At 39.1% G+C, this 27,033-nt stretch overlaps 2 protein-coding genes across 12 annotated transcripts in view; one reads left to right on the top strand and one right to left on the bottom strand.

The window, feature by feature from the left end:
* The window catches only part of TEX10 (testis expressed 10), a 54,898-nt gene extending 45,964 nt beyond the window's left edge, over positions 1-8,934 (top strand). For all 8 annotated transcript variants that reach the window (XM_086895178.1, XM_086895187.1, XM_086895152.1 and 5 more), the window contains exons 13-16: positions 4,150-4,230; positions 6,696-6,877; positions 7,808-8,018; positions 8,698-8,934. In XM_086895178.1, coding sequence (XP_086751304.1) covers positions 4,150-4,230; positions 6,696-6,877; positions 7,808-8,018; positions 8,698-8,811 — 588 coding nt within the window. In that variant the 3' untranslated portion in view covers positions 8,812-8,934. The remainder of the gene's footprint in view (positions 1-4,149; positions 4,231-6,695; positions 6,878-7,807; positions 8,019-8,697) is intronic.
* Positions 8,935-9,164: 230 nt separating this feature from the next.
* Positions 9,165-27,033, bottom strand: part of INVS (inversin) — an 86,305-nt gene continuing 68,436 nt past the window's right edge. For all 4 annotated transcript variants that reach the window (XM_023921702.2, XM_086895136.1, XM_086895142.1 and 1 more), the window contains 6 exons: positions 26,585-26,797; positions 19,562-19,863; positions 17,460-18,267; positions 13,205-13,437; positions 12,149-12,229; positions 9,165-10,067 (listed from right to left, as the gene is read on the bottom strand). In XM_023921702.2, coding sequence (XP_023777470.2) covers positions 9,952-10,067; positions 12,149-12,229; positions 13,205-13,437; positions 17,460-18,267; positions 19,562-19,863; positions 26,585-26,797 — 1,753 coding nt within the window. In that variant the 3' untranslated portion in view covers positions 9,165-9,951. The remainder of the gene's footprint in view (positions 10,068-12,148; positions 12,230-13,204; positions 13,438-17,459; positions 18,268-19,561; positions 19,864-26,584; positions 26,798-27,033) is intronic.

Raw genomic sequence — 27,033 nt, 5'->3', positions numbered from 1 at the left:
ACAGTTCAATAATGAACAAAACGTTAGTCTCGGTTCATCAGGTGTGCTTGTTCCTCTTGCCATGAGGGCTCACACTGAGACTGGGCTTCCTTGGGTCATCCCAACTCTGTCTTCCGGAGGTGAGAGCATCTTAGAGATGAACAACATTAAACTGATGAATTCTTCTGGTTCTGCATTAGAACTGTGAAAAGCCTGTGTGGGATTGCATTGTCAATCAGGGTAGCTGTCAGTGGCAAAAATGCTTTTAACTCATCCAGTTGAAGTAAAATACTCCATGGTGCCAGGATCTCAAAAAAACCTGGATCGGGCTGTGCTTCTGAGGGGCCTTTCCAGCCTTTTTTTTTTCTTTTCTTTTTTCTTTTTTCTTTTTTCTTTTTTGTTTTTTTTTTAAATTAATTTGTTTGAGGTTGTTTGTTTTATGGTGTTTTGTTGTTGTTGGGGTTTTTTTTCCCCTGTTGTGGTTGTCTGCTGTTGGGGTTTGTCTTCAATGTGGCAGGCAAGGAGGCTTCTGTAGCAGTGACTTCCCAAAGCACTAGTAGGGAGCCTGCTCTTGCAGTTGTATGGCTCGTGATACTTGGGCTTGTCTGATCAATAAGGTTTGGCTTGAAAATCTGCCAGTGGGTCACAGAGCCCCTAGCATTTGCTGCATAATGCTAACAGATAAACCCTGTGTTTCTTTAGGTTAATTTTTTTGAGTGAACATTCAAACAAAATTAAAAAGGACACCCCAACAAAATATCTAAGTCTAACCCAAACCTGTTATAAAATATTTATCTCAAAACAAATAAAATCTCCCTGATCAAAAATTCCTGTTCTCAGTCCATTCACTTCAGGATTGCTCTGAAACAAAACTACTCTGGCTTTGGTCCAAAATCAATCTATGAATGTGCCAAAAATGTGATAAATGCTAATCAAATGTAATGTAATGAATCAGCTGTGACATTTTATTATGGAAATTAAACATCATGCAAAACCTTGCCTAAGGAAAATAAATTGTCAGGGAAAATACTAATTTTCATGTGATAATTAAGTTTTCTTTTCCTTTCATTTCCATGTCTAAAAACGTTTCAGTTTCACTTTTAATAACAGGCATTTGGTATGAAAGCCATTTCAAGCAGGATTTAATTTATAGAATTGAAAAGCATCGCCTCTTGCACTTAACTGCAGGAAAACAGAACTGATGTAGGGAATGGTGGTGCTGTTTTGAGGGTCAGAAAGATCTAAAAGATTGAAAAATCAACTTGGACTTTACCACAGCCCTTCTAAGGAATTATGATGCTGTCCAGTGGTATGATGCCTGTTTTCCTTGCCAGTTCAGGAAGAATCTTGAATGTGGGCATATTGTACCCATTAAATGCTCCTACAGTTTGTCCTCTCAAGGAGGACAGGGAGAGCCTGAGGGAATGGTGGGCTTGCTCTAGGGACATAGTCCTGAGGGTGAAATATTAGTAATGAAATGGTGTTTTTGCTGGGTAGGACTGGTGGATTTGCTTTCAAGGTCTTTAGTTTGTGGGTCTGTACTGAATCAAAAGGAATCTCCCTGACAGACTGTGTCTGGTGTGATTTGTTCACAGGCATATGGCAAACCCCTTTGTAAACTTCCCAAGCTCTGTCCTATGATCAACAAATGCCTCCTGCATTTTCCCCTTTCATAATCGTCCTTCTCAATTTCCTTCTCAGCTGCATTCCCATGATCATGGTTATGTTTAGTTACATTTGTTTTGGTGTGGCATTTTTCACCACTTTGTAAATGACAATAAGATCCCTTCTTGGGTGTCATTTTTCCAGCCCAGGCAGGTTAAGTTCTTTGCACTGACACCAGTAAGACAGGATCTCTCTGTAATTTTTCTGTGTCTGTTTGGTTTGAATTTGCCTTTCCTGAAAATGAGTGGCTCTTACTTTGCACAGTATGTCAGAAGTGGTCTAATTCTTAGCAAGATCTTACAGAGTAGTATTGAAGAGATGATCCTTAGTCTGTCTGAGCACTTCTATTTGGATTATCTTTATTTTTACAACCTGAAGTAACATTTGCCCATTTTGTGGTTGTCTCACAACCACTTGTAGTCAGCTGTTACAGAATTTCGTCATTTCCAACTGGTAAAACTCATAGCTGCATGCAGAAGTTTTTATCAGTCTCCAAGCACATGACCCACCACATCTTTTTCACTGAATTTTTTCTGTAGCTGTTACTCATCAAACCTGTGTGATCTTTTCCATAGGTTAGTCCCTTCCTCCTGCCTTTGCAGGGTTTCTCAGCTTGAAGCTGTCATCCAACAGATTTCATCAGTGCAGCTTTACCTTTTGTGTAAGTGCTGCTCATTGAAATACCAGCTCAGACTGGAGTCACAGTTTGTCCTTGACATGACAGTCCCCAGTAATAACCTCTGTTGCAGCTTGACTTTATCCCTTGACACAACTAATAACACAGATGTTTTGAGTGGATTTCTTGGGAATATTCCAGAGTACTTAATATTTTATCACTTTCAAATTGCAGTGGACAAAAGCCCTACTATATTTAGGATAGTGTACTCAGTTTTGTTTTGTTATGTATGTTTCATTATAAAGTAAATATATAGTAAAGATATTGAGTGCAAGAGTATCTATGAAATTGTCTTTTAAATAGTCCTACTAGTCAAATGAAACACTTGCACTACACCTGTGATTCTGACTAACATGAGCAATGTCCTGACAGCCCAATAATGTTGTGTTCCACTAGGCAGATGTGTTAAGGATCTCCTGAATTTGGCTGGCATAAGCGCAGGGCTAAAACCAGGTGTGGCATGTAATTTTGGAAAAACCCGAGTGCCTTTGCTATCATGACAAATGGTGTTGCTTGGCCATTTCTGATTAAACTAGCACTGGCATCCACATTAGTTAAGGCTGAGTTTTCATACCACAGGACCTTGAGTTAATGGTTATTTCCCTAACCTTTCCCATCCTCCAGCTGCAAATGTTGTGGACTATTATTTTTGATGATATGTTCTGTTTTATCATTGTCTCAGTTTGTCATTTTGTCATACTATGTTTTGGTGTCTTGACCTGCCTGAACTCAAAGTCTCAAAATCAAAACACTATCACAGAATTTAATCCCTCAGGTCAGATCCTCCTGTGCAAATTCTCTTTAGATTTTGAGTCATGAGGCATCTTAGAGGAATGTGTTTTGTGTAGTTGAGATATTTGTAAAATGTCTGGACTTGAATTCTTTCAACCTTCAAACATCTGATCTTGCTACTCTCTGATTCCCTTAAGCACAAAGAGAAGATTCCATTCCTCATGTGTTGGTTCTTCTGTTATCCTTGTCCTTAGCAGGACATCACAATTGCTCATGGTCTGATAACACACTTAGACTGTGCACATTGGCTTCTCCAGAGGCTTTAGTTGCCACTCTGGCAAGATAAGCAGTGGATGTGAACAAAGAGAGGGCATCCAAGCTCTCCAACTAGCTTGCAAATTATTGGAATAGAGGGGAAGGAAAAGAGGAACAGAGAAAGCCATCTGCTGAGGATTGCAGTACAGCTTACCAGCAGTTCTACTGGAGCTCTTGCTTCTTTATACTATGCCCAGGAGACTTAAACATTTTATGGTAGTTTGCTAGTGCCTGATATATAAGCACCAGAAAGTTCTATGCAGTTTATAAAACTAGATTTTCCAAAGTAGTATTACAGTTTGTGTCGTTTTTGAACATGACATTTTTGGCACTGAAGAGGAAACTATGTTGAAGAATGGATCTTTGCTACATTCTTCTTTGTTGTATTACTTTTCTGTTTCACTGTGACTCCTCTGTTTCATGCTTGATACAGTTATTTGGGGAGTTGTTTCCTGAAATTCTTCAGCTCCAAGGAAAGGCATTTGGAGGCTTGGTGTGGCAGTCTAGCTTGATAAAGTATTTTTTGCCTTCTATCACACAGAATGCGGAGAGCCATTCCCAAAAACCCTAATGGTGTAGACCATCATCTCTTAAAGCACTGAACCATGCATGTAGACAATGCTATTCATCTACACTGTAAAGAATCAGTACTTTGAGACAAAACTGCTGTGTGTCCCTCTAGGTTCTCTGGATTTAGGTCTGTCAGCAAAGTATGACTGCACAGTGAGTGATTGCTGGTTGCATTTGGAGTGCTTAAATATAACTTTGTTTTATTAAAACAGGTGATCTGTCACAGCTTGTCCACTATACCTTCACAAAGTCAGTGTTTTGACATTCTCCAGACTGGCATCTGTAAATATCTTGTAAGTACCATTTGTCTTCTACATTAAAACTTCCTTGTGATAAATTTGCTAACAGTGTCATTAATCCTCAATCCACTTATCCTGCGTATTTAACATATAATTTCAGCATTTGCAAAGGCTTTAAACAAGATTTGGGGGACTTCAAAGAATACATAATAACTGTTGGTATCTGAACTTATAGAGGTAATTTTGCTCAGATTTGTGAATACTTCAGCTTGTCTTCAAGATAGCTTGTCCATAAATCAAACATTTATTGGTTTGCTTTGCTTTTCAAAAGAGTGACCAGCAGCTTTAGATGAGGTTTTTTACCTCATCTATATATTTAAGTATCTAAAGTATGCTAAGAAGATGGAGCCAGGTTCTTTGTGGTGCTGAGCAATAGGACAAGAGGCAGTAAGAAGAAACTGATGCTCAGGAAGCCCCACTTGAACATGAGGAAGAACTTCTTTACTGTGTGGGTGACTGTGCCATGGAACAGATTGCCCACAGATTATGTGGAGTCTCCGTCACTGGAGATACTCTAGAACTGTCTGGACACAGTCCTGTGCCGTGTGCTTTAGGATGACTCTGCTTGAGCAGGGAGGTTGGACCAGATGATCCCTTGTGCTGTCTTCCAGCCTGACCCATTCTCTGGGTTTTACAGCCTGTCTTCTAATCCTGAACGTGCCAGAACTGGGCATGGAGCGGCAGAGCCAGAGTTGAGTAACAGAGAATGGTCAGGGACAGAATCTGAAGTTCCCTGTCATGCTGTCTGATGAGAGGGAGGACACAGGGACTGCCCCTGCCCTCCTGTCAGGGTGGTTCTGTGATCTAACCAGTGTCTGCCATTCCCTGTATGGAGCCATATTGAGAAATTACTAGACCAAAGCTTTCATAGGGAGTAGCTTACCTATAACCATAGTCTGGATTTTTAGGGGTGGATGTTGACTTAAATCAACTTTTAAAAAGGCTTATATGTTCTACTGCCCTGTCCCTTTAAGAGCAAACCATTAAGTGGGTTGTTATGGTTGGCAAGGCTGCTGCCCAGGGCTGCTGCCCTGGCTGCTGACACCTCTCAGGAAACAAAGGCATCATGGAGGCAGCATCCTGTATGGGGACTTACCTGAGCAGCCTCATCTACTGGACTTGTATAAATTGAAATGTCTCTGCTTCTGTATCTTTCAGACTGGCTGACCAGCAAATTCCATCAGTATGTTGGCTCAGTTGATCTTCAGAATGGTTCTTCATAGATCCATCTAGATCACTGCCATTATTTATGGTTGATCAGGAAGAACATTATTCATTTTAATTGTTTGGTGCCTCAGTGTCCTGTAGTACTCAGCAGTTGTGGTAACAGTTGCAGTCCCACCTTCTGTCAGGCAGGACCATCATCATCCTCCTCCTGTCTCTGCACCTGACTGGCACAGGGTCAGCCTGGGACAGAGATCTGTGCTCGTGGCCCTGAAATACACCCAGTATCTTGGGCTGGAAGGATTTAAAAGTTTCAGCTTGTAGTTGTTCTGTATCCCTTACCTCTCACAAGTAATGGTGTGAATGAAATACATTTCACATTTCTGTAGCTTGTACTTTATTGATCTTCTAAACATTTCTAAAAGAAGCAGCTGACCTTGTTAAGTGAACCAACTCCCTCTGTCAGTTTAAAACAGTGTACTTGCAGGTGAGAAAATCAGACTACTCTCAAACTCCTTAATATTTTTTTTAAGGTAAATGGTGCCACACTAGCAGTGCATGATTTTTTTATGGCTTTACAAATGAAAATTCTAGGGTACTTACTCCATAGTACTTCAAAATTTAAACTGCTTTCTAATTCACTGCCTCTACAAACACTAAGATTTTATTTTAAATTATTTATCATGCCTATAAAATCGTTACTCAAGATGATGTTCTCTCTTTAACAACAGCAGAGCATCACCCCACTTTGGACTCACCATATATTTCATTAGCTTTGATTTACCTCAGTTCATAAAGCTCCTGTTGGTCTTCAAAGGAGACTCACCCTGGTGACAATTCAGTAGAAGCTTTCCTTTCTGTAGCATAAATCAGAGTTTTCTTCTACCTCAGTGACTGCTCAGTGCCATTTCAAGACTCAGAAGGCCTTCCCAGTCCCATGATATATGCTTAAAAGGAAAGACCTGTTCTGCCCAGAAGATTGTTTGTGCCTGCACTGTCATTCAGAGCAAGGCTCAAAGCAGTGCTGCTTTTCAGATACGTTTGAGATGAGTGTTTGTTCGGAGGGGATGGAATGAAGATGTCGATTTAACCTTCTGTTGGTTTGAAAGGCAATTTATTGGGAAAGGAGGGATTTCAAAAAATGCAGTGGTCTCTAGAGTTTGAACAGAAACAAAGTAAAACATGTCACCACAGGAAAGCTCTACGTTTGTGTGTATCCCAGCAAAAAATCTTGTATAAATTGATGGACTTGGGTGGTGGTTTTTTTTTTTTTTTTTTGTCTTGTTTTAATACAGGTTGGATTGGTTGTAATACCTGATAGCACAGCTGGATCTGTTCTGTGTGCCATAAATAAGCTCTTGGATCAAGCCTGCATCATAAGTGAAAACCTCCACAGGTTCTTGGCCTCTTGTTGTTACAGTCTTCTGTACTTCCTGTTAACTATAGACAGAGAGGATGCAGAACATTTACAGAAAAGGTAAAGCTGCTTTTCTTACCATCTTGTCTCTAAATACTTGCAGCCACAAGTATTTAGAGATGTGAAATGAAAGGATACCCCACTCCCTTCAGAGTTTTTTTTCCTGTCTCTCTTTTGCTTGCTTCAAATCAGCACTTAGATTTAAGAAAAACACCTGCAAAGTTACCAGGAATTACTTAAAACAGTAACTGAAGAAGGTTTCATCTCAAATTGTTTTGCTTCGATGTCACAACTATCCTGATTTTGTAAAGTTGGATATTTATACCTTAATCTTTAACCTTAACTTCATTAGGTACATTGAAAAGCACCATGCAAAGGATTTGGCTTTATGAGTACATTGATTTGATGTTTCAAACTTCTCAGGCATCATTACATAGACTGCAAAGCCATTTGGTTTAAAAAACCCAAAAGTTACAGATAACAAATTCAAATAAGTTCACCTGAAACACAGAAATGTCTTTAAACAGGTCAAAATTTTCCATATACAGAAAAGTTGTTGAAAGCTTCCTGAAAATTGAAAGCCCAACTCCTCCTTCTCTTACTGTATTTAATGACTTGCATTCACAAACAGCTGAGTCCATAATTTAATTTCTTATGAATCTTAAAGGTTCAGGTGTATCTGAAAAATGACTGAAACAAAAACCTCTTCATAGCTGCATGAAGCAGAAATTCACTGTGTGAGAGATTAAACAACATTTGTAGCTTCCAGGTCAGGCTCTTAACTTTTTTCCAGTGCTACACAAAATTTTGGAATATTTTCAAGTTTGGCATTTTCTGGTACAGATTTTCTGCCTTGCCACTAATTATGGTGAATGCAGCTGGTATGATTGAATCCACAGAAACAAGTTTCCTTGTACAGCCATGCAGCCAGTTCACAGAAGCACCCTTGAAATGTGTGTCATTTCAGTTTTGATTATCTTTTCCTCTCAGGGATATGCTGTGGAGATCATGCATTTCTGCATTAGCACTCCTGCCACGGTTACTGAGGCTGATGCTGCAAAGCCTGCAAGTGAGCAGGATCTGTCGGGAGGAGCTGCCCGTTGTTGCTCAGTTGCTTCGCTTACTAATGCAGCATGGGCAGCTCAGGAGCCATATGATCACAAATGAGTTTCTGGTGCAACAGATCATCAAGGACATCATGGTATGGAAGTTCTTGTTTCCTAGAGACCACATGTATGTCATGTTTATTTTTAAAAATCATTGCAAATGTTCAAGAGGAGCCGTTTTTAAACGGTGGTGAAAGCAGATACAAGACATTATGGCAAGGTTCTCTAAGCTGCAGGTTAGGGAGGGGGTTGTTTCCTTTTAGTGTTGAAAATACCACAACCAATTCTTGTGTTGTTCCACCGTGGGTGGGTTATATGTGTTGCTGGGTTCTTTTAAGCCACCTATATAATCCTGAGAAGAGGGAATTCCTGGGCCTGGGCTGGGTGGTCTGTTGGTAGCAGTTCCCCTTCGAGTGGGTTGGGGAGCTCTCCTGCATTGGTAGCACCGTGCTCATTTGCATTTTAATTGCCTATAAATTGCAGAATTGCAAAGTAAGTGAGCCACTCTAATTAAGAATAAGGAAAGCACATCTGGTGTCAACTCACACACTTGGTAATGTAATGACTTAGTGTACCCAGTTGTAACACTTTTTTATTATTTAACAGACACACAGTGTTGAAATGTATAAAAGAGAGGAACAATGTCACTGTGTGCAGGGGAACAGGGCTGTCTTGTACCTTTAACAGTGCACCTGATTACCTATAAAAACAAAGCCAGGTTTTGCAAATGCTGTTGGGGAAATTGAGTGTTACCTTTTTTCTCCTTCTTTCTAGACACTGAAGAGTGGTGAAGTTCAGGAGCAGTGGCTCACAGACCTCCATTACTGTTTCAACATCTACCTTGCCTCTCATCCCCAGACACCTGGCCCTATAAACACAGTATATTGAAGAGGTCAAACTGCATTTATTGTAAAGCATTTACTTCTATTTAGTTTTGAATGGAATATGTTGGAACAAAGCTTGTCAATTTTTTTGTAAGTGAAACAATAAAAATTTTACAGAGAACTGCAATACCTCTACTGCCTTTTTTTTAAGCAAGTAGATGGTACTGAAAGGGATTTTACTAAAATGTGGTGACGACAATGAGGGGTGTTAAAGTCCAGTCCTTGATGCTGAAGAGCTTGCAGAGAAACAGACTTAAATTGACTCTGCTCATCTATTACTGTGAAGCATCACATTATTAAAAAAAAAATAGAATTGTGTAGTACCGAGTAGAAAAAAAAAAATCGAAAACAGTATGCTTTAGAGTAACATTTTTTATTTTTGCTGAGTTCATATTTTTAAATACTTTGAGCAAGGTAAATACTGTACACTGTGGCAGCTCCAAAGCTATTAAGAAAACTATTTTTTTTCCTAGAGTAGGGCTCATCTTTTCTTGCTTCTCTAATGCACATAGAAAAAGAGTTATTAAAAAAAATTGTGATCATTTCAAAGGGTAGAAAACACAGCCCTAATAGTTTCCATAGGTTGTGAAAGCAGTTTCTTTAGTGTTTTTTGTCAACAGGTCTACATTTCCTTCCACTTCCATAGTTAGCTAAGGAACAATTGTTTCTTTAGTAGAGAAGTGGAGCATGAAGGCTGTTCTCCCATTCCTGCTTGCATTTTGAAATTAATTTAATGACCTTGAGGTAAAATTGAACACTGGTCTCTCAAAACTGTAGTATCTTTAGTACAGTTTTCCTCTTCTTTGAAACTCTGTTTGATGAACACATTCAAAATTCCTAGTTTTTGCAATGGAAAGCTTTTATTGCCCCTGCAATGTTATTGCAATACTGGGCTTAGTGCTTCATTTTCTATCTTCAAATGCAATTCAGATTTCATCCTGTATTGGTGAAGAAATTAACAGTTGCATTTAGAAACCAGTTTGTACACAAAATGAGTCCAGCTCCTTAGAAGTGTGCTTGGCATGTAATGCTGAGATAATACAAAACTGAAAATGTTCAAGTTTAATACATCATAGATGGCTTATACATTATGGAAGATAACAGCTGTACTGGAATGGATTTTAAATTTCAAACATTGTTTTGCTTAATGCTTGAGTCTTGTATTTTTTGATTTTGCAGCAGTGGTTGGTCTCATGTTGTATGAAAATTGCCTTGATTTTTCCATGTTCTCCAGCAAATTAACACACTGTAGGTTGCTCACTGTAAAAGAACAAAATAGTTTTGATGAGTAACTCTAGTGGGTGAAAAGCAACTTCAAATACACTGTGTTCTAGATTTCATAAGCAGTGAATCTCCTGGGAGCAGAACATGCCTTTTTCCTGGTAATCACTGCTGATTGTCTTTCAATAGAGTTTGGTTTCTGCAGCACTGGGTACAGCTTGTGTGGAACACAGATGATGATGCTGCTGCTGCGTGTGGGACTTCAGCAGCCTCTCACGAGTGTAATGAGGTTCACTCCCATAAATGAACGTAGGACTCCAGACTAACACTAGACTTGTTGAAGAGAGAGATTGTGTTGAGCAATCTTTAGCAACATGAGGTAGGCAGTGGGCTCTTCCTAGAAAGTCTGGGAAACTGGTCCAGGGGTTAAAGTGAGTGCTCTGAATTGCTCATGCAATGTTTTTTATTTCCTGTAATGTGGTACAAGTAATACGCGTGTTTTCCTTTCCCAGGTTTGTGAAGATCAGCTGCAAACATTTCAATGCTTTCCATTCTAGCCAGGGTCATCCCAAGTGCAAATCTAAATGTTTCACTGAGGGTGTGAACCCAGCACATCTTAAGGACGTCTTTCTAAAGCCAGGAGTTGCAAAACCTGCTCCTTTGCAACTCTGAACACACTTTAATGTCCACAGTGAAACAAAGAACCAGGCTGTCTGGTTCTGCTGGAGAGCACTTCTTTAAGTGTCACTTGCTGAATTGACAAAAGGAATCTAATTTTTAAAAAGCCAGCAAACTAGAAAAAGTACACATTTCAAGTTTTGAAAATGTTTTAATGGTAACAATCTTTAAAGGGCCTATTTGCCAGAATATTCCAAAGCACTTACCCTGTCCCTTTTCTACCTTTCTACCTGTAACCTGCCTTACTGAACATTTCCTTTGAACACCCTCTGCATATCCCCTCTTCCACAATGTTTGAATGAGTTTGGTGCCAATCCCTGTTACAGATTTGTCACTGCACACTTCTTCCAGGAGCTCTATGAACATTAAAATTCGGGCTGACAGTCAGCCTTCACCTTCCCAGATGTACCTTCTGCAAGGGAAAATGAAACTGAACAGTCCATTCTGACCTACTCCAGGCACCTACGTCAGAAACGGAGTATCTGGCATTAGCCACTGACAGCTCTGAACTTTTCCAACAAATCTAATGTTGTCATGCACAAAGGCAGGCAGATGAAAAACATGTTATTGTCTTTTAAGTAAGGGCTAAAGTTCCCTGAGCTCCTATTAGGTGAATAAAAGTAGGTAGTGTTCTAAAGGAACTGGGCAGAGTTCCTATCACTAACCTATTCGTCACCAAGTTATGAAAGCAAAGGCCATTCCAGCCTCAAGAGAAAGCCTTTTTATTTCAGAAGACAGGGAGATCTGTTGTCCTGAAAAGTTAAACGAAAAGAGCTAAAAGCTCTTTTAAAATTTAGATTTGTATCTGCATGAAGAGGTGGCAATCAAACACCTGTCTGGTCATGCCTCTTAATTAAAACAGTTCTCAGACAGTGAAAGAAAAAGGCCTCTGTCTCTTAGTGAGGCAGAAATTCACCTACAGTTCTAACAAACTCAAGGATAGGTCCACTGTCATATTTCCTTCTGACTTCAGAGTTGTGTTAAACTACTTGGAAAATGTATTTTACTTCCCTTTGCAAATTACCTGAACTCCTGTTTCCTTGAAGCAGTTGCTGTGTTCCCATCTAGCTGAGGCCTGTCTGCCCGAGGTGTAGCACAGCCAGGAACACCAAATGCTCAGTGGGGCACTGAAATTTCATGTGGTGAAACACCAACATGACCACAGCTCCCAACCCCAAGTAAGTCCATAATACACTTTAAACAGTCTGACAGATGGAATTTAGTAAAAATGTTTTTCATCTAAATGTCTCAAGGATAGAAGTGCAGTGCTCAAATAAGCCCAAACGCGGTGAAAGGAGGAGCGTGCAATCACAAGAGTTTGGAAGTAGTTACGTATTTTGATAAGAGATCCTAGTCCTTAAGCAGATTGTTTTCTTCTTAGATAAGAAAACAATCTCAGGTATATAAACATCAAAGTATTCTTAAAATGAGATGTGTCCTACCTGAGACCAGCTGCACATCAGAAAGTTTCAGCTTAGAAGGAGGTCTTGTTGGCTGACACACTTTGCCTTCCTGAGAACGTCCTTTAACACACAATGTGAACAGCTCTGTGTTTATCACATAAACATGTGGCTGTGTATAGCTAAAAAGTATTTCAGTAAGATATAGCATTATTCTAAAAGTTACTCTCATTTTTAATGGGGAAGCTAATGAGACATGCTGTGACAGAAAATCATGACAACCACAACTGAAATTTAAGTAACGTTAAAATACATCTTGCAGCTATTAAAAAAAAAAAAAAAAAGGAAAACAAATTCATTAGCTTTATTTATTTTATCCTTTTTGGTTCTCAAAGCTACAGAGCCATGATAGAAGTGACTTACCACCTGCTAAAATACATATAGTTAGCATATCCTTATTCCATCAGTCATCCATACTGTAAAGGAACTCAAGGTCTAGAAGCAAAACTTGGCCTCTACCTTTTGTTGAAGATGCATTCCTTTGCACATCCACATCCAGGCACAGTGCAAAGCAGTGCAGAATTATAAAAGACAATCTTGCTTTTGCCAGAAAGACCACTTATCTTCATACAGAAAGTTACCAACATTGAACATATTCTTCAAATGAAAATATTTTTAAAACGGTAACAAACAAAAAGTTTAAAACAATGCTTTAAAAAACCAAACCATGATCCAGATAGCCACTCTGCATGGATACAGCCAGCTATCCCCAGCTTAACTGCTCTGTTCTCTTTCCACATTGATATATGGTGAGCAGCTCTGGCAACAGAATTATTTGATTGCTCAAGATCTGTGTTGAAACAATGCTGTGTGGGGATTCAAACAGCTTTAGCAGCAGCCATTTTAAATCACTGAGTTGTTTGGGTTTTTTAACCTGAAACAGAAATACAGTTGCCCAGAACACCTGAGATTCAGACTAATTTTTATAAATAGCTGAAATCCTTAACAGTTAGGTAAGAAGTGCATAGACTAATAATACTCTGTTATAAAAATAAAAGCACAGTTATTCAAAATAAATGATAGTGAAAAGAAAATTACCATATATCTGCTTTAGGATGGACTGCTTGCTGGTTTTTATGGCTGAGCTGGTTTTGTTTAAGGATTTCAGATTTTTACATGAAGGAACTGATTTCAGAGGGCTATGGTTCAGCTGTTTCTTCCAAGCAACCTGAATGAAGAAGGCAGCTGTCTCTTGTCTCCATTTGTCTTCATCTTCCTTGCACTGCCGCTTAGCACTAAGGAGCTGAAACAATTCCTGTCTTAGCTGGTAACTAGAGAGCAGAAAAGAGAAGAGCACTTGTTTTAGGTGACCTGTTTTTACTTCTGTGCTTTCCACGCATCAGTTCACATGGTGGATTACATGAGTAACTGGGAAAACAGAACTCCCACTGATGTGCTAAGTCACTTGGATGAGAAATGTTTGTTCAGAAGAAAAAGTAGGAGTTGGGTTCAATTTTGGATGCATCCATTATTTCACACAGCTACTAAAGAACTGGCATTACAGGTATCAAAAGTTACAGTGCTTCAACATCAGCTTATCAGCTGTTTTATAAATAGAAAATCATCAGAAGACAAAACTATAAATATTTATGGCAACAGTATAATCAGCATTGCTTCCCCATTTTCACTATATTCACAGCTTAATAACACCAACCTTTCTCGTGTGCCTTAGCACTTCATGTCCTCAGTCAATCAGTGCAAGAGACAAACCAAATCTGCCTCCTGTGGGTTCAACTGCACATTTCCTTTGCAGAAAACTGAGCTGCTCTCCACCCCTCCTTTGAAGATGCTCCCCTCACCTTGTTTCCAGTAACCTGTGTTTTTTCCCCTTCCCTTCAAAAGCTCCCTGTTTTCTGATCCAACCTTGCCTCAGCTGCTTTGATCTTGCACGCAGTCACAGCCCTCTGCGAGTGGCAGCAGCAGATTGTCTGTCCCTCACACTCTGGTGGCAAATGGCACCAGCAGCAAGGAGTTGTTTGGGGTTTTTTTTCCCTTGAATCGGACGTAAGTGTTCAATCGGATATTGGCGTTTCACACTCACAAGTCAATTAACTGGCTTAGCAATTAACTCTGAATCCTCCCAGTACAAACCTGTCACAAATGAGCATTGAGTCACACTTGTAAAATATTAATTATAAGTGTTTGGTAACAGGCCAAAACACATTGATCATCATCCCCTCCGGCATTCAAAAAGGCTTCTACTGGGTTCCCCGGTAAAGCAAAGGAGGAAGGAGAGAGAAAGAGGTGATTTTTTTCTGTTGCTCCCTCTGCAAAAAGTTCTACATTAAAAGACAGCCAGCCAGATACAAATTGTTTGAATATATGTTCTAAGCCAGCGAACTAATTCAAACAAAGCAGCAGCCATATACAAAAAAAATGAGTACTTAAAAGCACAATAGAATGCCAAAGGGGGATGATATGCTCCGTTACAGCCCAAATAATTTTAAACCTCCAATAAGCTTAGTAAATTACCTCCGTGAAATTTGCTGGGCGAGACAAATGTATTTAATCTTAATTTAGTGAAGCTTCAGAATTCAGGCATGTACTGTTATGCAGCTCATTAAAGTACATAACAAATGCAGGCAGCAACTGCATCTTGTCAGGGCCTGCAAGTTTTGAAGCATGGTATGAATTCAGAACCAGGAGTGTTATTGAGACACAGAGGGAAAAAAATGATCCAGTTTTCTTAAATAACATGCCTCCTTTAACTTTTCAGAGGGGTAAGAGAGGAAAAGAAAGTGAAGAGGGAGCACAGTTGCAGTGACTTGCTAACAGAATGAGCTAAGGATGGGTTAAGCGAATACTTAACTGCAGAAAAAACAATTGGGGAACTGTTTTATGCTGGAGCAGAAAAGAATACTAAGCTACTGTCTTGGAATTCAGTAATTGCTGCCAGATGCCTTTGCTGATACGTGAAATGACCCATTCACAGTCCCTCCACCTTTGCACCCAGCTGTGATTTCAGTTTGTAGAGAACCTCTGGTAGTTTTTAGCAACAAGAGAACCAACTGTGAGGTTCTGACACTGAGAAGATGTAGGTAGTTATCTGTAGAGCAAGTGCACATTGTTTTAATTCAGCTCTCTCATAACAGATCATTCTGATCCTAGTGAGAAAAAAGGAGAATGGGACCAACTTTGATACAATATCAATCTGACATGGTCAGAACGCTTAGTCAACAAAACTACTGCACACAAAAGAAAAGTGGAATATCCATGTGCAGAACAAAGCTGGCAAGTGGTATTTTCACTCATTGTTACAGAAGCTCTAATCTTAAAAACCACTGCTGGCCAAAGTATGCACACAGCAATAATATATTAAAAAAATACAGCTTGACTCCAGTGGGAGAACAACAGCAACCAACTTATTCCAGCTTCTGTTGGCTCCCTGTGGGCCCTGGAGCACAGAACAGGCCCCGGTGGCCCCCAGGAGAGAGAACACAGACACAGAATCTGTAAGCCTCAATGAGCAGGATAAGCAATTAACCTTTGGCAAGCCACACACCTTAGAATACACTTTTGAGGACTATATTTATAAAGTTTGCAGATTTGGGAATTGAAACGTTCTCTTGAGAACGGCAAGTTTAATACACTTAAGTAGACCAATACCACTCTGCTGTTGTGTTTCCCTTCAATAAGTGATTCAGGACTATAAAATCTGCAGTGAGACAAATGCATTTAATGCCAATTTTGAGAAATTCGAGAACTCAAGCATGTACTTTTACCTTTTTCTAATGTAGAATTACACAATAACATTGTATAATTTTACTTCTGTCTACAAGTACACGCTATTTACCATGTGCAAGTTTGGGAATAAAGCAAACACAGGACACTGAAAGAACTGCCAAATGAATGTCTCCTGCAGCCTTGCAGAATTTATGATCTTTGTTAGTGTTCTATGAGTTCTTGCAAACAGAACAAATATATTTATTTTTCACTATTAAGTATTTAAATAACAAATGTAACTTAAGCAATCTTTAATTACCACAATTTCCAAAATGCAAAGTGTTAGTAAGCACATGCACTTCTTGGAGAGAAGGCACACCATCCCTGTTTCAGCAGGTGGACAGTTTAGAAAGGCCTATCCAAAATCTGTAGTGTAAATGGAATGCAGATTTCTGTGCAGCTTAATGCTTGGATCCCAATTCTCGTGGGGAGATTTGCACAAGCACTCGCTACACATCGCTTCTGCTTTGTCTTAAAGCCATGGCACATGCCTGCCCCTATGAAAGGATTTTAAACTGGTGTTGAGTGAAAGCAGCAGAGCCAGCAGCAGCAGCATCACTTGCAGGTACACTCTCCTAACCTACTCCTGGCTTCCTTTAGCTTTTGGTATCTAAGAAATTTGAACACATAAGATAAAAACTTGGGATCTACATCAGAAAAGGCCGAGGAGCAAGCAGCAGAGAGGGCAGAAGTGGTGAAACCCTTGGAGAAAAAGTAGCTGCTTTGCTTCACAGTTCAGAGGAATGTGGCGTGGAGTCACAGAACCACAGAGTGGTTTGGGTTGGACCATCTCATCCACCCTCCCTGCCATGGCCAGGGACATCTTCAACTCAGAGTCCCTCAGAGAAAATGTTAAAAATAGTGAGAGACATGGAAAGAATATTGGTAAACACAAGCAATTTATAATTTTCTGCATTCAGTAAAATCAAAGAAAGTTTAAATAAAAACAAGAAATAAGAATAACTTGCATATTATATACTTCCCTTACATACTCTTCCTGCCAATTTTGATAAGAAATTAAATATTAAGGAGCATGTACTTTTAGAATGACTGCATTTCTGAGGTTGAAACTCACACATTCATGTAAGCAGGATAATGCTGTGGAAAGCATTCTGTACATTATTCTGTACAGCAGTTGTTCCTGCTTAATCAAGGCATTCAAGCTACCTCCAAGTTTTGGCAATGAACACTCAAAGCTCTCAAACATTCTGTGGTTTGGTTATGTGGTTAAATCTTAGGTCAGAGCACAATTTCAAGTTTGTCACCGAACTCCAGGTTTAGGCAAATCCTGATTTGCACTCTCTAAAGAAATATCAGTGCTTGAAATAGAAGTTTAATGATTTCTCTGATTATTAAACGTCATCACTTACACCTTGCAGTTTTTATGAACTTTCTAATGCAACTGTATGCAACTGAAACCCACTTCCCCTTGTGTAGAGAAACATTATTAACTGCCTCGTTTAGCACTGGCAACATTGAAAGCCAAGTATAGCACATTGCCAACAAGCCTAGTTTCATTTACATCTACTTGTATCTCACTCTTCTCTAGCCACTGAAGCAGAAATCTTACCTTCTCCACGTCCTCTGTATGACTGTGGCAGCATAGTTCTTCTTCCGAAAAAGCTCTTTTCTTTTTCTTTCTTTTTCTATGATCTGCATTCGAATCTCTAAAGGGATTAGTTCAATATTTGTACTTTGCCATGGAACAGAACATAACTGATCATCTGCATTCCTGGATACAATTATGCCTGTTTTTTCCAAGTTCAAACTGTCATCAGAAGCAGAACATGCTATTGGGTTTCTTGGCACAGTCCTGGTAGGATCTGCCTCAGCAGACAATAATGAAGAGGCCTTTTTTGCCATTTCATTGTTTCCTGCTTTGACGGCTTGTTCTACAGCATGCAGGCTGTCATTTCTGGTGCTTATAAATACTGTTTTGGCACTTCCTGGTCTGCTAGAACCAGCTGGTGAACATCTCTTATCGTTTACCTCTTTATTTCTGGGTTTCTGCTGGCGCCTTTTGCCTTTGGAAGAAGCTTCACCCAGCTTTGAGTTTTGTGCCAGTCCACCGGTACAACCAGCATCACAGAAGAACACAGACCTTCCTTCTCCGTGGTCCCTCTTGCCAGAGGGAGGCTGACTTGGATCCTTCAGCTTCTCCCCAGCACTGGCAGTCCTATGGGCAGAAGCAGAAAGCCTCCTGCTCCTCCGAGCACAGGCACCCCTTGTGTCGACAGCGTGTTCCTTGCGCTTTTCTCCATCCAGTTCTGCAGCAGCCGCAACCTGATGTTTCACTTCAACCTTTGTTCCCTCGTTTGCTTTCTCACAATGGAAATGGACACAACTTGACTTGCTTTTGATGTGTTTCCTCAGTGAATCTTTAGACAGAGAAATTGAAAACAAATTCAGTCTCTGATCCAGCAAAACACAGTTTATGTCTCTGATTTTTTTGCTCAGTTACCTTTGGGGCACATTAGGATTCACTGAAATGAACAAAAACTGCAAGCAGGAAGAATCAGAAGAGGACATGATTGCCTGTCACAGTAGAATCCCAAACACCTTCATTTGCTTAATGTTTTACAAATGGTTTTCTTTCTAACATGACATTTGAGTTACATGCCTGAAAAACTCCTGCGGTACCCATGCTGTATCCTGGCACAGGGTAACCCACTGACCCAGGAAAAGCACTTGGCTTCTCAGGACTTCCCTTGACCTCCTGAATGAAACTGTGAAGTCCTTCCTATTCCTCCCTTGCTGCTGTGTGATCACTGCTTCTAAACACTCTGGTGAGGGTGACTCAGAAGCCTGGAGAGCAAAAGTGAAAATTCCCCGTCTTCCATTCACCTTCCATTCTGCTTGGAAATTAACAGGAGAATGAAAAAATAGACCAGAGAGGATGAAATGTAACAGACAGGATGTTACAGGGCAGGTAGGAGGGGAAAAAGAAAAGAAAGAGATCTCTGAAATACTGTCATTCCAGAAAATCATCCAAAACCTGGTGAAACCATGCTATATTCGTAATGCCTTCACAGGATACCCTTTTGCAGAAAACACTCAACAACTGAATCATAGTTTTCACAGGCCAAAGGGTCTAAATTTATATTTAATTCCAATAAAATGCCCAAAGTCCATTAAAGTTTTGGTCACAAGAGGATTGATCAGAACACCTAATGAGAGCTGAGTATACAACTTCATGGTTTGATCCTTATTGCATCAACTTTCCTGGCATCACTTCAGTATCAGAAAGAGAATGCATACCTAAAAAAGGCATAGCATTCTTTCAAACATGGATTGTTTGGATTGAGCGAGAGGATAAATCTCATTTGAAAACCAGAGTTACCATTTCTCCATTAACATTCTTCATGTGCACCACAGATGGGTCAAATGCCTTTAAACTTATTTATCCAAAGAGTGCAACTAATAGAACAATTGCCCACAGCCTGTTTTTACATATTCTGGGTATTTTTATAGACACCATAAGACACTGTACTGGTGTTTTTCACTACTTCACACAGACTAAAACAATCTGTATCTAACTCTACCCTGCTGCACAAATTGCTTAGGTGATGAAAGAATATGAAATCAAAGAAAGATGAAATGGGTTCTATATATAAAATCCCCCCCAGAAGTGGATGAAGCAGATAAACAGCACCATTAAAAAAGATCACAAACCTTGCTTGATCTTATGACCTTCGCTCTGAGGCTCTGCTGACAGGCAGCTCTCCTTTGGGGTCCCTTTGTCATGACCAGCTTTAGGTGAACCTCTGCTGTTCCTCCCTGGCTGGATCTGTGAAGCATTGAGGGACAGAAGCCTCTTGCTCTGTGTGTCAGCTGCTTTGCTGGGTAACACTTGGACACTGGCAGCCTTCTCCCGATTTGTGGGATTCTGTTGTACCCGAAACTTATTTTGTTCCATGTTCTGCATCCCTTTCTGCAGCTTGGCTTCTTTCCTCTTACTTTCCTCTTCACGTTTCCTGCAATTACAGTCCATACCATAAGAATTCTGAAGATTAAATCTAGCATGTATCTAACTTGAACACACTCCTCTAAAAATCTGACACTGCCACAACAAATCCTTGATTTGACATCCTTTTCACGAGAAAAGGACACGTATTGCACTGAAATGTCTTAGCTTGATCCAAAGCAACAACTGACTTGCAACTACAGCATGATGAAGGTTAAGTCCTCGTCAGCCAGCTGCCCATTCAGCTTGCAGTTGTTTTGACTGACCTTAAAACACTTATTGAAAACAACTATATTTAGGAGGTTTTATAAATATACAAAAATCAAAAGCAGGATTTAAAAAAGAATCATAACACTAATAATTGTGTTTGTAATTAGTAATATTTTCATGTGAGTAGTAATGCATTGCACTGTATTTGAAAAGCAAAAGACTTTAACAAAAGACACAATATCTTTGAAAATTACTTTTTAGTACTTAAATGTGTCATAGTTAGTACAGACAATTATAAACCAACTAGCTAGTGGTACTAACATGCTGCTATGTATTTGTCATTGGTAGGTAATTAATTTTACATAAACATTATATGTCATATAAATGACAAATACTGATAATTTGAGATGTGAATTAAAAACTTGTGTGCACATAGTTTGTCATTACAATGGTGACATTTGGATTTCCAAAATGAAGTAAGTCATGCATCTTTTAATAGTGTAGCCATGAAAGAGAATTTTGGACGAACTTAGGAAGGGTGCATCCATTGAACAAAATTTTGCCGCCTATTTCGAAACAGAGTGGGCTATCACTACACTTTAGCTTTTAAATTCTTGCTAGTACCAATCAGGATAAACCAAATAGCACACGGCAAACGTTACATACCTACCTCCCACTGAATCTGTTTTTATAAATTAAGCCCTGGTTGCTGGATGAAGTGACACTTTTCCTGTTGGAACGGACAGGCGGTAAATGCCGTATCATGTAGCTGCCTGGTATTTTAACTTGCTTCCAGTGCTCCAACACAGTGTGCAGGCTGTTGCCACATCACCTCCCAGCATGGCGTGTGACAGGTGAGTTATGCAGCACGCCAGCCCCAGTTCCTGTGAGCGGTGTCACTGCCAGCGCATGTCACTGCAGCTCGAGCTGCCAGCCAGAAGCCCTAACTTTATCTGTCAGTGCTATCTTATCAACTATGCTCTGCAGAAGAAGCTGATTGAACTTTGCACCTGAAAAGCTGCTAATTGATCTAAAAAAATACACTCCCAGCAGCCTGGGATTCAGTATTCCCTCTGGCATGAAAAAAAGAAGTGGCTACTTTCAATTAATATTGGCATTCCACAACCGGACTATGCGGGGATGTTGGGACTGTGTACAGTATGGATCTCACTGCCATTACTGTGCCATTTGAGCTGATAAATCAGATTTTGCTATTCACAGAATAGTAATTTTCTATTCTTCACAAGAATAGGCCACCTATTACCAATGTCCTCTAGTCAGGGTTTTAGAGAAGGAAGTGTGAGATGGGCTGTGTGGTACACAATCAAGCCAGAGTGACCTGCACTCCTCTGATGAGCAGATCAACTCAAAACAATAAATTCAGCAACGTACCAATTGTAAAGTTATTGAAATGACACAGGACCAGAAACCAAGAAGTAACAAAGGGTTGCTTTTTTTTCTTTAAAGGTCTTATCTGTGTGCTAATTTTTCAGATTCAACCGAAGAAAGAATAAAGGGAAGGGATTTCAAAGCTCCCTATTTGTAAAGCATCATCACAATTGTCACAGTACAGCTTAGTTGAATAATAGACTCCTGAATACATAAGAATCACCTCTTGTGTTTTGCTTTATTTAATCAGAAATTCAGCTTGTATTACAGTGAAGAATCTCTTTGAAATTAAAATTTCCAAGTTTTACTGTTGTCCAACTTGAAAGGCTAGGTTTCTTGAACAAGTGAAGGAAGTAGACAAGATTCTAACTTCAGGGCTCTCAGACATTCTCAGGAGCTTCTGGCAACCCAACAGGATCCAAATTTGGGCTCTCAAGTTAGACAGCTACAGCTCAAAAGTGGTAACAGAGCTGGCAGGCCAACATTTTCCATTGTAAATGCAACACAATTTTGTCCTGAATGGTCATAAGCTTGCATTTTGTTGCAAAAGTGAAAGAATGAAAAGTGAGCCTTTAGCAGATGGAAAGGAACAGTTTCAGCCTTACACACACATTTGTGAAGACACAGAGATGCTTTGAATTTTTGATTCTGCTAAAATGAATTCAACCTTTTCTATTCTGTTAAGAATAGAAACTTAACTTTTTTATCTGCACAGTGAAGATTATTTTAACAGAGAGTGTTTTTAATGTTATCCTTGCAAAAAAAACCCCAAAAACTTACTTAAAAAATCTCAACTGAAAAGAGATCTCCAGGTATGATCCTACTACTGGTAGAGCTTTCTCTAAGAGGACTAAGAGGAGTTATATTTCATGTTGTATTAACAGTATCTCCTGCTACACATCTAGCATGATAATTATTTTCAAAAGAATGATACCACTGACTCATGACATCTTCAGCTTCTGATCTATAATAATCTTTTAACCTGATAGTTCTTAATAAATCTGTTAAGACAATGGTTAATTTCTGTCCAGTATTCCTATGTTGACGGGTCTTCCCAAATGTGTAGAGCAGTCTGTTAGCTTTTACCTAAGTCCCTATATTTTCCTCAGTCATTTCTTGTATGTATTTTACCACCATTCCAATTTCTAATTGAGTCTTCAACGTGCTTACCATCTTCTGTATCTTGGTGTTATTTTCAAAATCAAATTTACTTTTTTAAGTGAAAATACAAATTCACAATGGATTTATGTGAAATTCTCATCAATATACACTTCAAGTTAAAAGGTGAGAAATGAGAAATTTCCCATGAGGATGTATGAAGACTTCAGGCAAGTCTGAATGGCAGCTACTGTTTCTCCATGGCCACAAAACTTGTTATTCAGACACAGAAGAAAATGGAGTTGGTTTCATGTAATTTCTTCTGAAGGAAAAAAAAAAACAACCCACAGAACAGTTCAGTCTATTTAGCATCTCTCATGGACCAACTGTTTCTTTACTCTTCCTTTTCCAATGAGTATGTTTATAATGGTTTATTGTGATTACCTTTCACACATCCTTTGCCAGTTCTTACTTCGCACCTCAGCTTGTTAGCGTCATCATTGTATGTTCTTATTACTGTCAATTTTAGTAATTACATCAAATTTCCAATATGTGCTTTTCCCTTTTCAGGTTGCTGAAGAGCTCATTATTCTCTCTGTTGCCACACTCCCCTATCTTTTCTCAGCATGCAGGGGTAACCACCAGTCTTTTGTAAAACCTCATAATCTACTTGTACTCTCTTGGAATGAGAACATTTTTTCTGAATCTACTGAAGGCCATTTAATTGAACTGCTTATTTTCTTACTGTTCTTCTCTTCCTAAATATCATGAGCTACTTATTCACTTTCATCCATTTCCCTTTCATATCCATATTCTCAATCAGTTTCCTTCAATTGGTCAGAATGAAAAACAGAAGTATGGATTCAGGAACTCATCCTGAGAAAGTGAAAGGGGAGGTGAACAAGTGAGGAATGAGTTCTGCAGCCCTTTCAAAATCCAATATATTGGAAATGAGTTTTCTCTGAATATGTTTTAAACACTTAAATATTATTTTCTTATTTACCTGGTTTTGCAGTAAGTAAACCAAAATCCTCTTTTTGAAGTCTGGAAGTCTCTTTGACTCAGGAAGTCAGCAAGGCTAACAGGCTGCTCAAAACAGGGTCAGATTGGGTGGCCCAGGTTTTTATCCAGTTATGTCTTGAAAACCTTTATGGACAGAGACCATATAACCTCTTTGGGCTGTTCTACTGCTCAACTGTCCCAAGGGTGAAAAAATTTCTTTTTATTTCCAGATAAAATCTCAACTTTTGCCTGTTAAAAGTTCCCCAGAGACCAGAAACATCAATCAGACTACAGTTCCCCAGATAACTCTTTTGGTCCTTTTTGAAGCTGGGTGCAACATTTTCTTTCCTCCCGTCATAGGGGACCTTCCCTGGTCTCTGTGACCTTTCAAAGACATTGACCTTTTAAGGGCATCATTTAGTTCCTTCTGTACCCTTGGATGCAGCCAGTCTGGTCCCATGGACTTGTATGGGCTGAGTTCTCTCAAGCCTGACTTAATCCTCATTCACAGCTGGCAGTTCTGCTTCTCCTTGAAGCAATTTTCTTAGCAAAGGTGTGGGAGACCTTCTTCTGGTAGACTGAGGAGCAGGAGGCATTGAGTACTTCTGCCACACCCATGTCTGTTGTCACTAAATGCACCGTTCAGCAACAGGCCCAAACATTCTTTGCTCAGTCTTTTACTAATGTATTACTGCTTGTATTAATGTAGAAGCACAAACTCACTTCGTAACCTGGAACATTTCTTTAAAGTCTCAACTCCATTTGAGTTTTGGTGTTTCTGACACCATTAACATGCCCAAGGAATGCTTCTACACCCTGCCTTTGCAGTCTGTCCCAGCTTCTGCCTCCTGTAAACTGCATTTCTACATTTGAGCTCTGTCAAGGATTCCCAGCTTACCCAAATGGGTCTCCTGCTGTGTCTCTTTGCTCAGTGATGTAAGAGTAAGCATATTGTTTTGGCCTTCATCAAACTTAATTTTATAAATTACAATTTATTTGATATAGGTGAGAACATGGGAGAAGATATTTGTATATAAATATTTCACAGGCTTTAAATACAGTGATTGTAATTTTACTAGAAAATAATAAGATGCTGGCTTTTTGTTACGGTAAAAAGGAAAAAAAAAACCCACAGAAGAAGAACAGATTATCTAAACACAAGCAGATTTAGGAGTGATTTATCTTAGAGATACTCTATAAAGTAACATATTTCAAAGCAAGATTTAAATATCTACACTGAAATTGTTGGGGAGAGGGTGTGTGTGTTCAATCTAGGAGTTCACCATCATTCTGGATCCCCACATAATGTCTACTTTTATCTGGAGACCAGATTTTTAAACACCAGTAGGGATAATAGTTTTTTGTATGCAGGAACACCCTGGCCAATTTTAGCTGTGGAATGCACAGATGGGTACGCAGAATGATGACAACATAATGTCCCCTTCAGTTTATTACAGATCATAAAATTGCAATTAAATAAAATTTGTTATGTGACAACCTGATTTGCTTGTACACTCCAATTGTACTGTAATTCTTTTTTTATGGTATTTGGTACACAGACTTTGTTTCTATTGTTTTCAAACAAATCAACAACAGCTAAGTAAGTTTCAGAAACTACATCAGAAACTCACAAAGGAAAATTATAACAAAAATATCCCCAAATTTCCATGAGGCAATTCTTTTCCATTTAATCTTCTACATGGTGGATCAGAGATTCTTCTAAAAATGACTGTCATCACAAAGGATAAAACTATCTCATTTGGTAAAGTCAGTTGTGACCACACAGCAAGAAGCAGAGCTCTCCACTTTAAAAAGAAATATTTTCCAAGGCAGCTTCTCCATGCATGGTTTTCACTTACATTGATTTCAGCAGAAAAGACAAACAGTGGGAGAGCTACAGGTTACAACTTCAGGATGTAAAGATGCGAGTAAGAGATGAGTTATCTGGTATTTCTAGCTTTGGTTGTTCCTGGGGAATAATAATTGTTTTATAGTAGCAGCAATCAAACCCAATGAAGGTCTGACTGGCCAATTATGCAGAACATCAAACTACAAAATTTGATACTGAGTGGAGCGCAGCTGAATTTGTCTGTGATACACAGATGCAGCAAAAATACCTCTAGCTGCAAAAATTATATTGCATGCTTTTTTCATATGGTCTCTCTTTATCAAAATGCTCCTCCCAAATCATGCAGAAATCCTTTCACACTATTATGTTTTTTCATTTCAGAATCAGATTTCTTCAACAGAAACCAGGTGCTAATTTCATACTAAGAATCTTAAGGATGAACTCCAAGCAAGCAAAGTATTGTGATAATCATTTATCACATACCTTCTGATTTTAGAATTTCACCACTGTGTTACCATTACCACATTTAAATTGGGTTGAAACTCAGCCAGACCCTACATATCTTGCTGACAACAATTTGAATTGCAAGTTACTTATCTGTAATCCAATATAACCAATTCATAGGAACTCTCTAATTCAAGACCAGAAAATACAAGTGCAGAGAATGATAAGGCCCAAAATGAAGTTGCAAATAGAAACCAGGAGTTCGGGTTGCTAGAGAAACAATAAGTTAAGCCTTACTAAACCAGGCTTCCCTGGTTTGTTTCCATCTTTTATCTCAGCTACTGGTTAACTTTTGTTCAAAACTGATATCAAGACTTGACAGGCAAATAATTATTTCCACTACTTAAAGTGGTAAGTGTTTTCCAAGCCTTTTCATCATCATGCAGAATATCAGCCAAAGGTTCATGGATGCTAACATGCTCTTTCCTCGGTTTTTGGTATTTTGCCATGCTGTGGTATATTATTAAGGTGGTTATATGGTCTAAATTTGTTATTTAAACTGGGATTATACAGAAAATAACTTCCATCTGCCTATAGTTACATGGAAGTTATATGCTTCCTTCAGTTTCATGAATTTTACCAAGAGGAACAAAAACCGATGAGCAACAGATAAAATACACTGGTAAATACAAACTTACAACAAATATGTGCTGGAGTAGATTTCAAATCTCAGACTTACTTGGCAGCAGCATCTTTTCTCAGCTGTTCATGTTTCATTAAAAGATTCTTCCTCTCTTGAAAAGCCTTTCTAACTTTGTATCCTTTGTAGACAGCCTGAATTTTGAAAGCAGCAATATCCTGAATGGCAGCTATAGACAGAGCCCCATGTTCTAACATGAACTGAATCACTTCATGGTGTTCACCAAGCAAGGCATAATCAAGTGGAGTATATCTAAAAAAAACAAAACCCAAAAACACAACAGTTACTATGGATCTAGAATTCTAGCTATAATGTGTGTTTCTTCACCCTCATTTCATAATAAAACAACTTCTAGTATGAAGACAGATTAAACACTGTGCAGTAGGCTGTTTTTCTCATCTTTTTAGGCATTATTTTTCTACCTTATTCATTCCACACACTGTGGTTATATTCAAAACTTTATTTAGCCTCCTAATATGGAAAGGGGG

This window comes from Cyanistes caeruleus, chromosome 1 (assembly GCF_971803275.1).
Source record: "Cyanistes caeruleus chromosome 1, bCyaCae1.hap1.1, whole genome shotgun sequence".
In the NCBI taxonomy this organism is placed as follows: Eukaryota; Metazoa; Chordata; class Aves; order Passeriformes; family Paridae; genus Cyanistes; species Cyanistes caeruleus.
The sequence above is the reverse complement of the archived record's forward strand: the minus strand, read 5'-3'. Positions and strand labels throughout refer to the sequence as shown.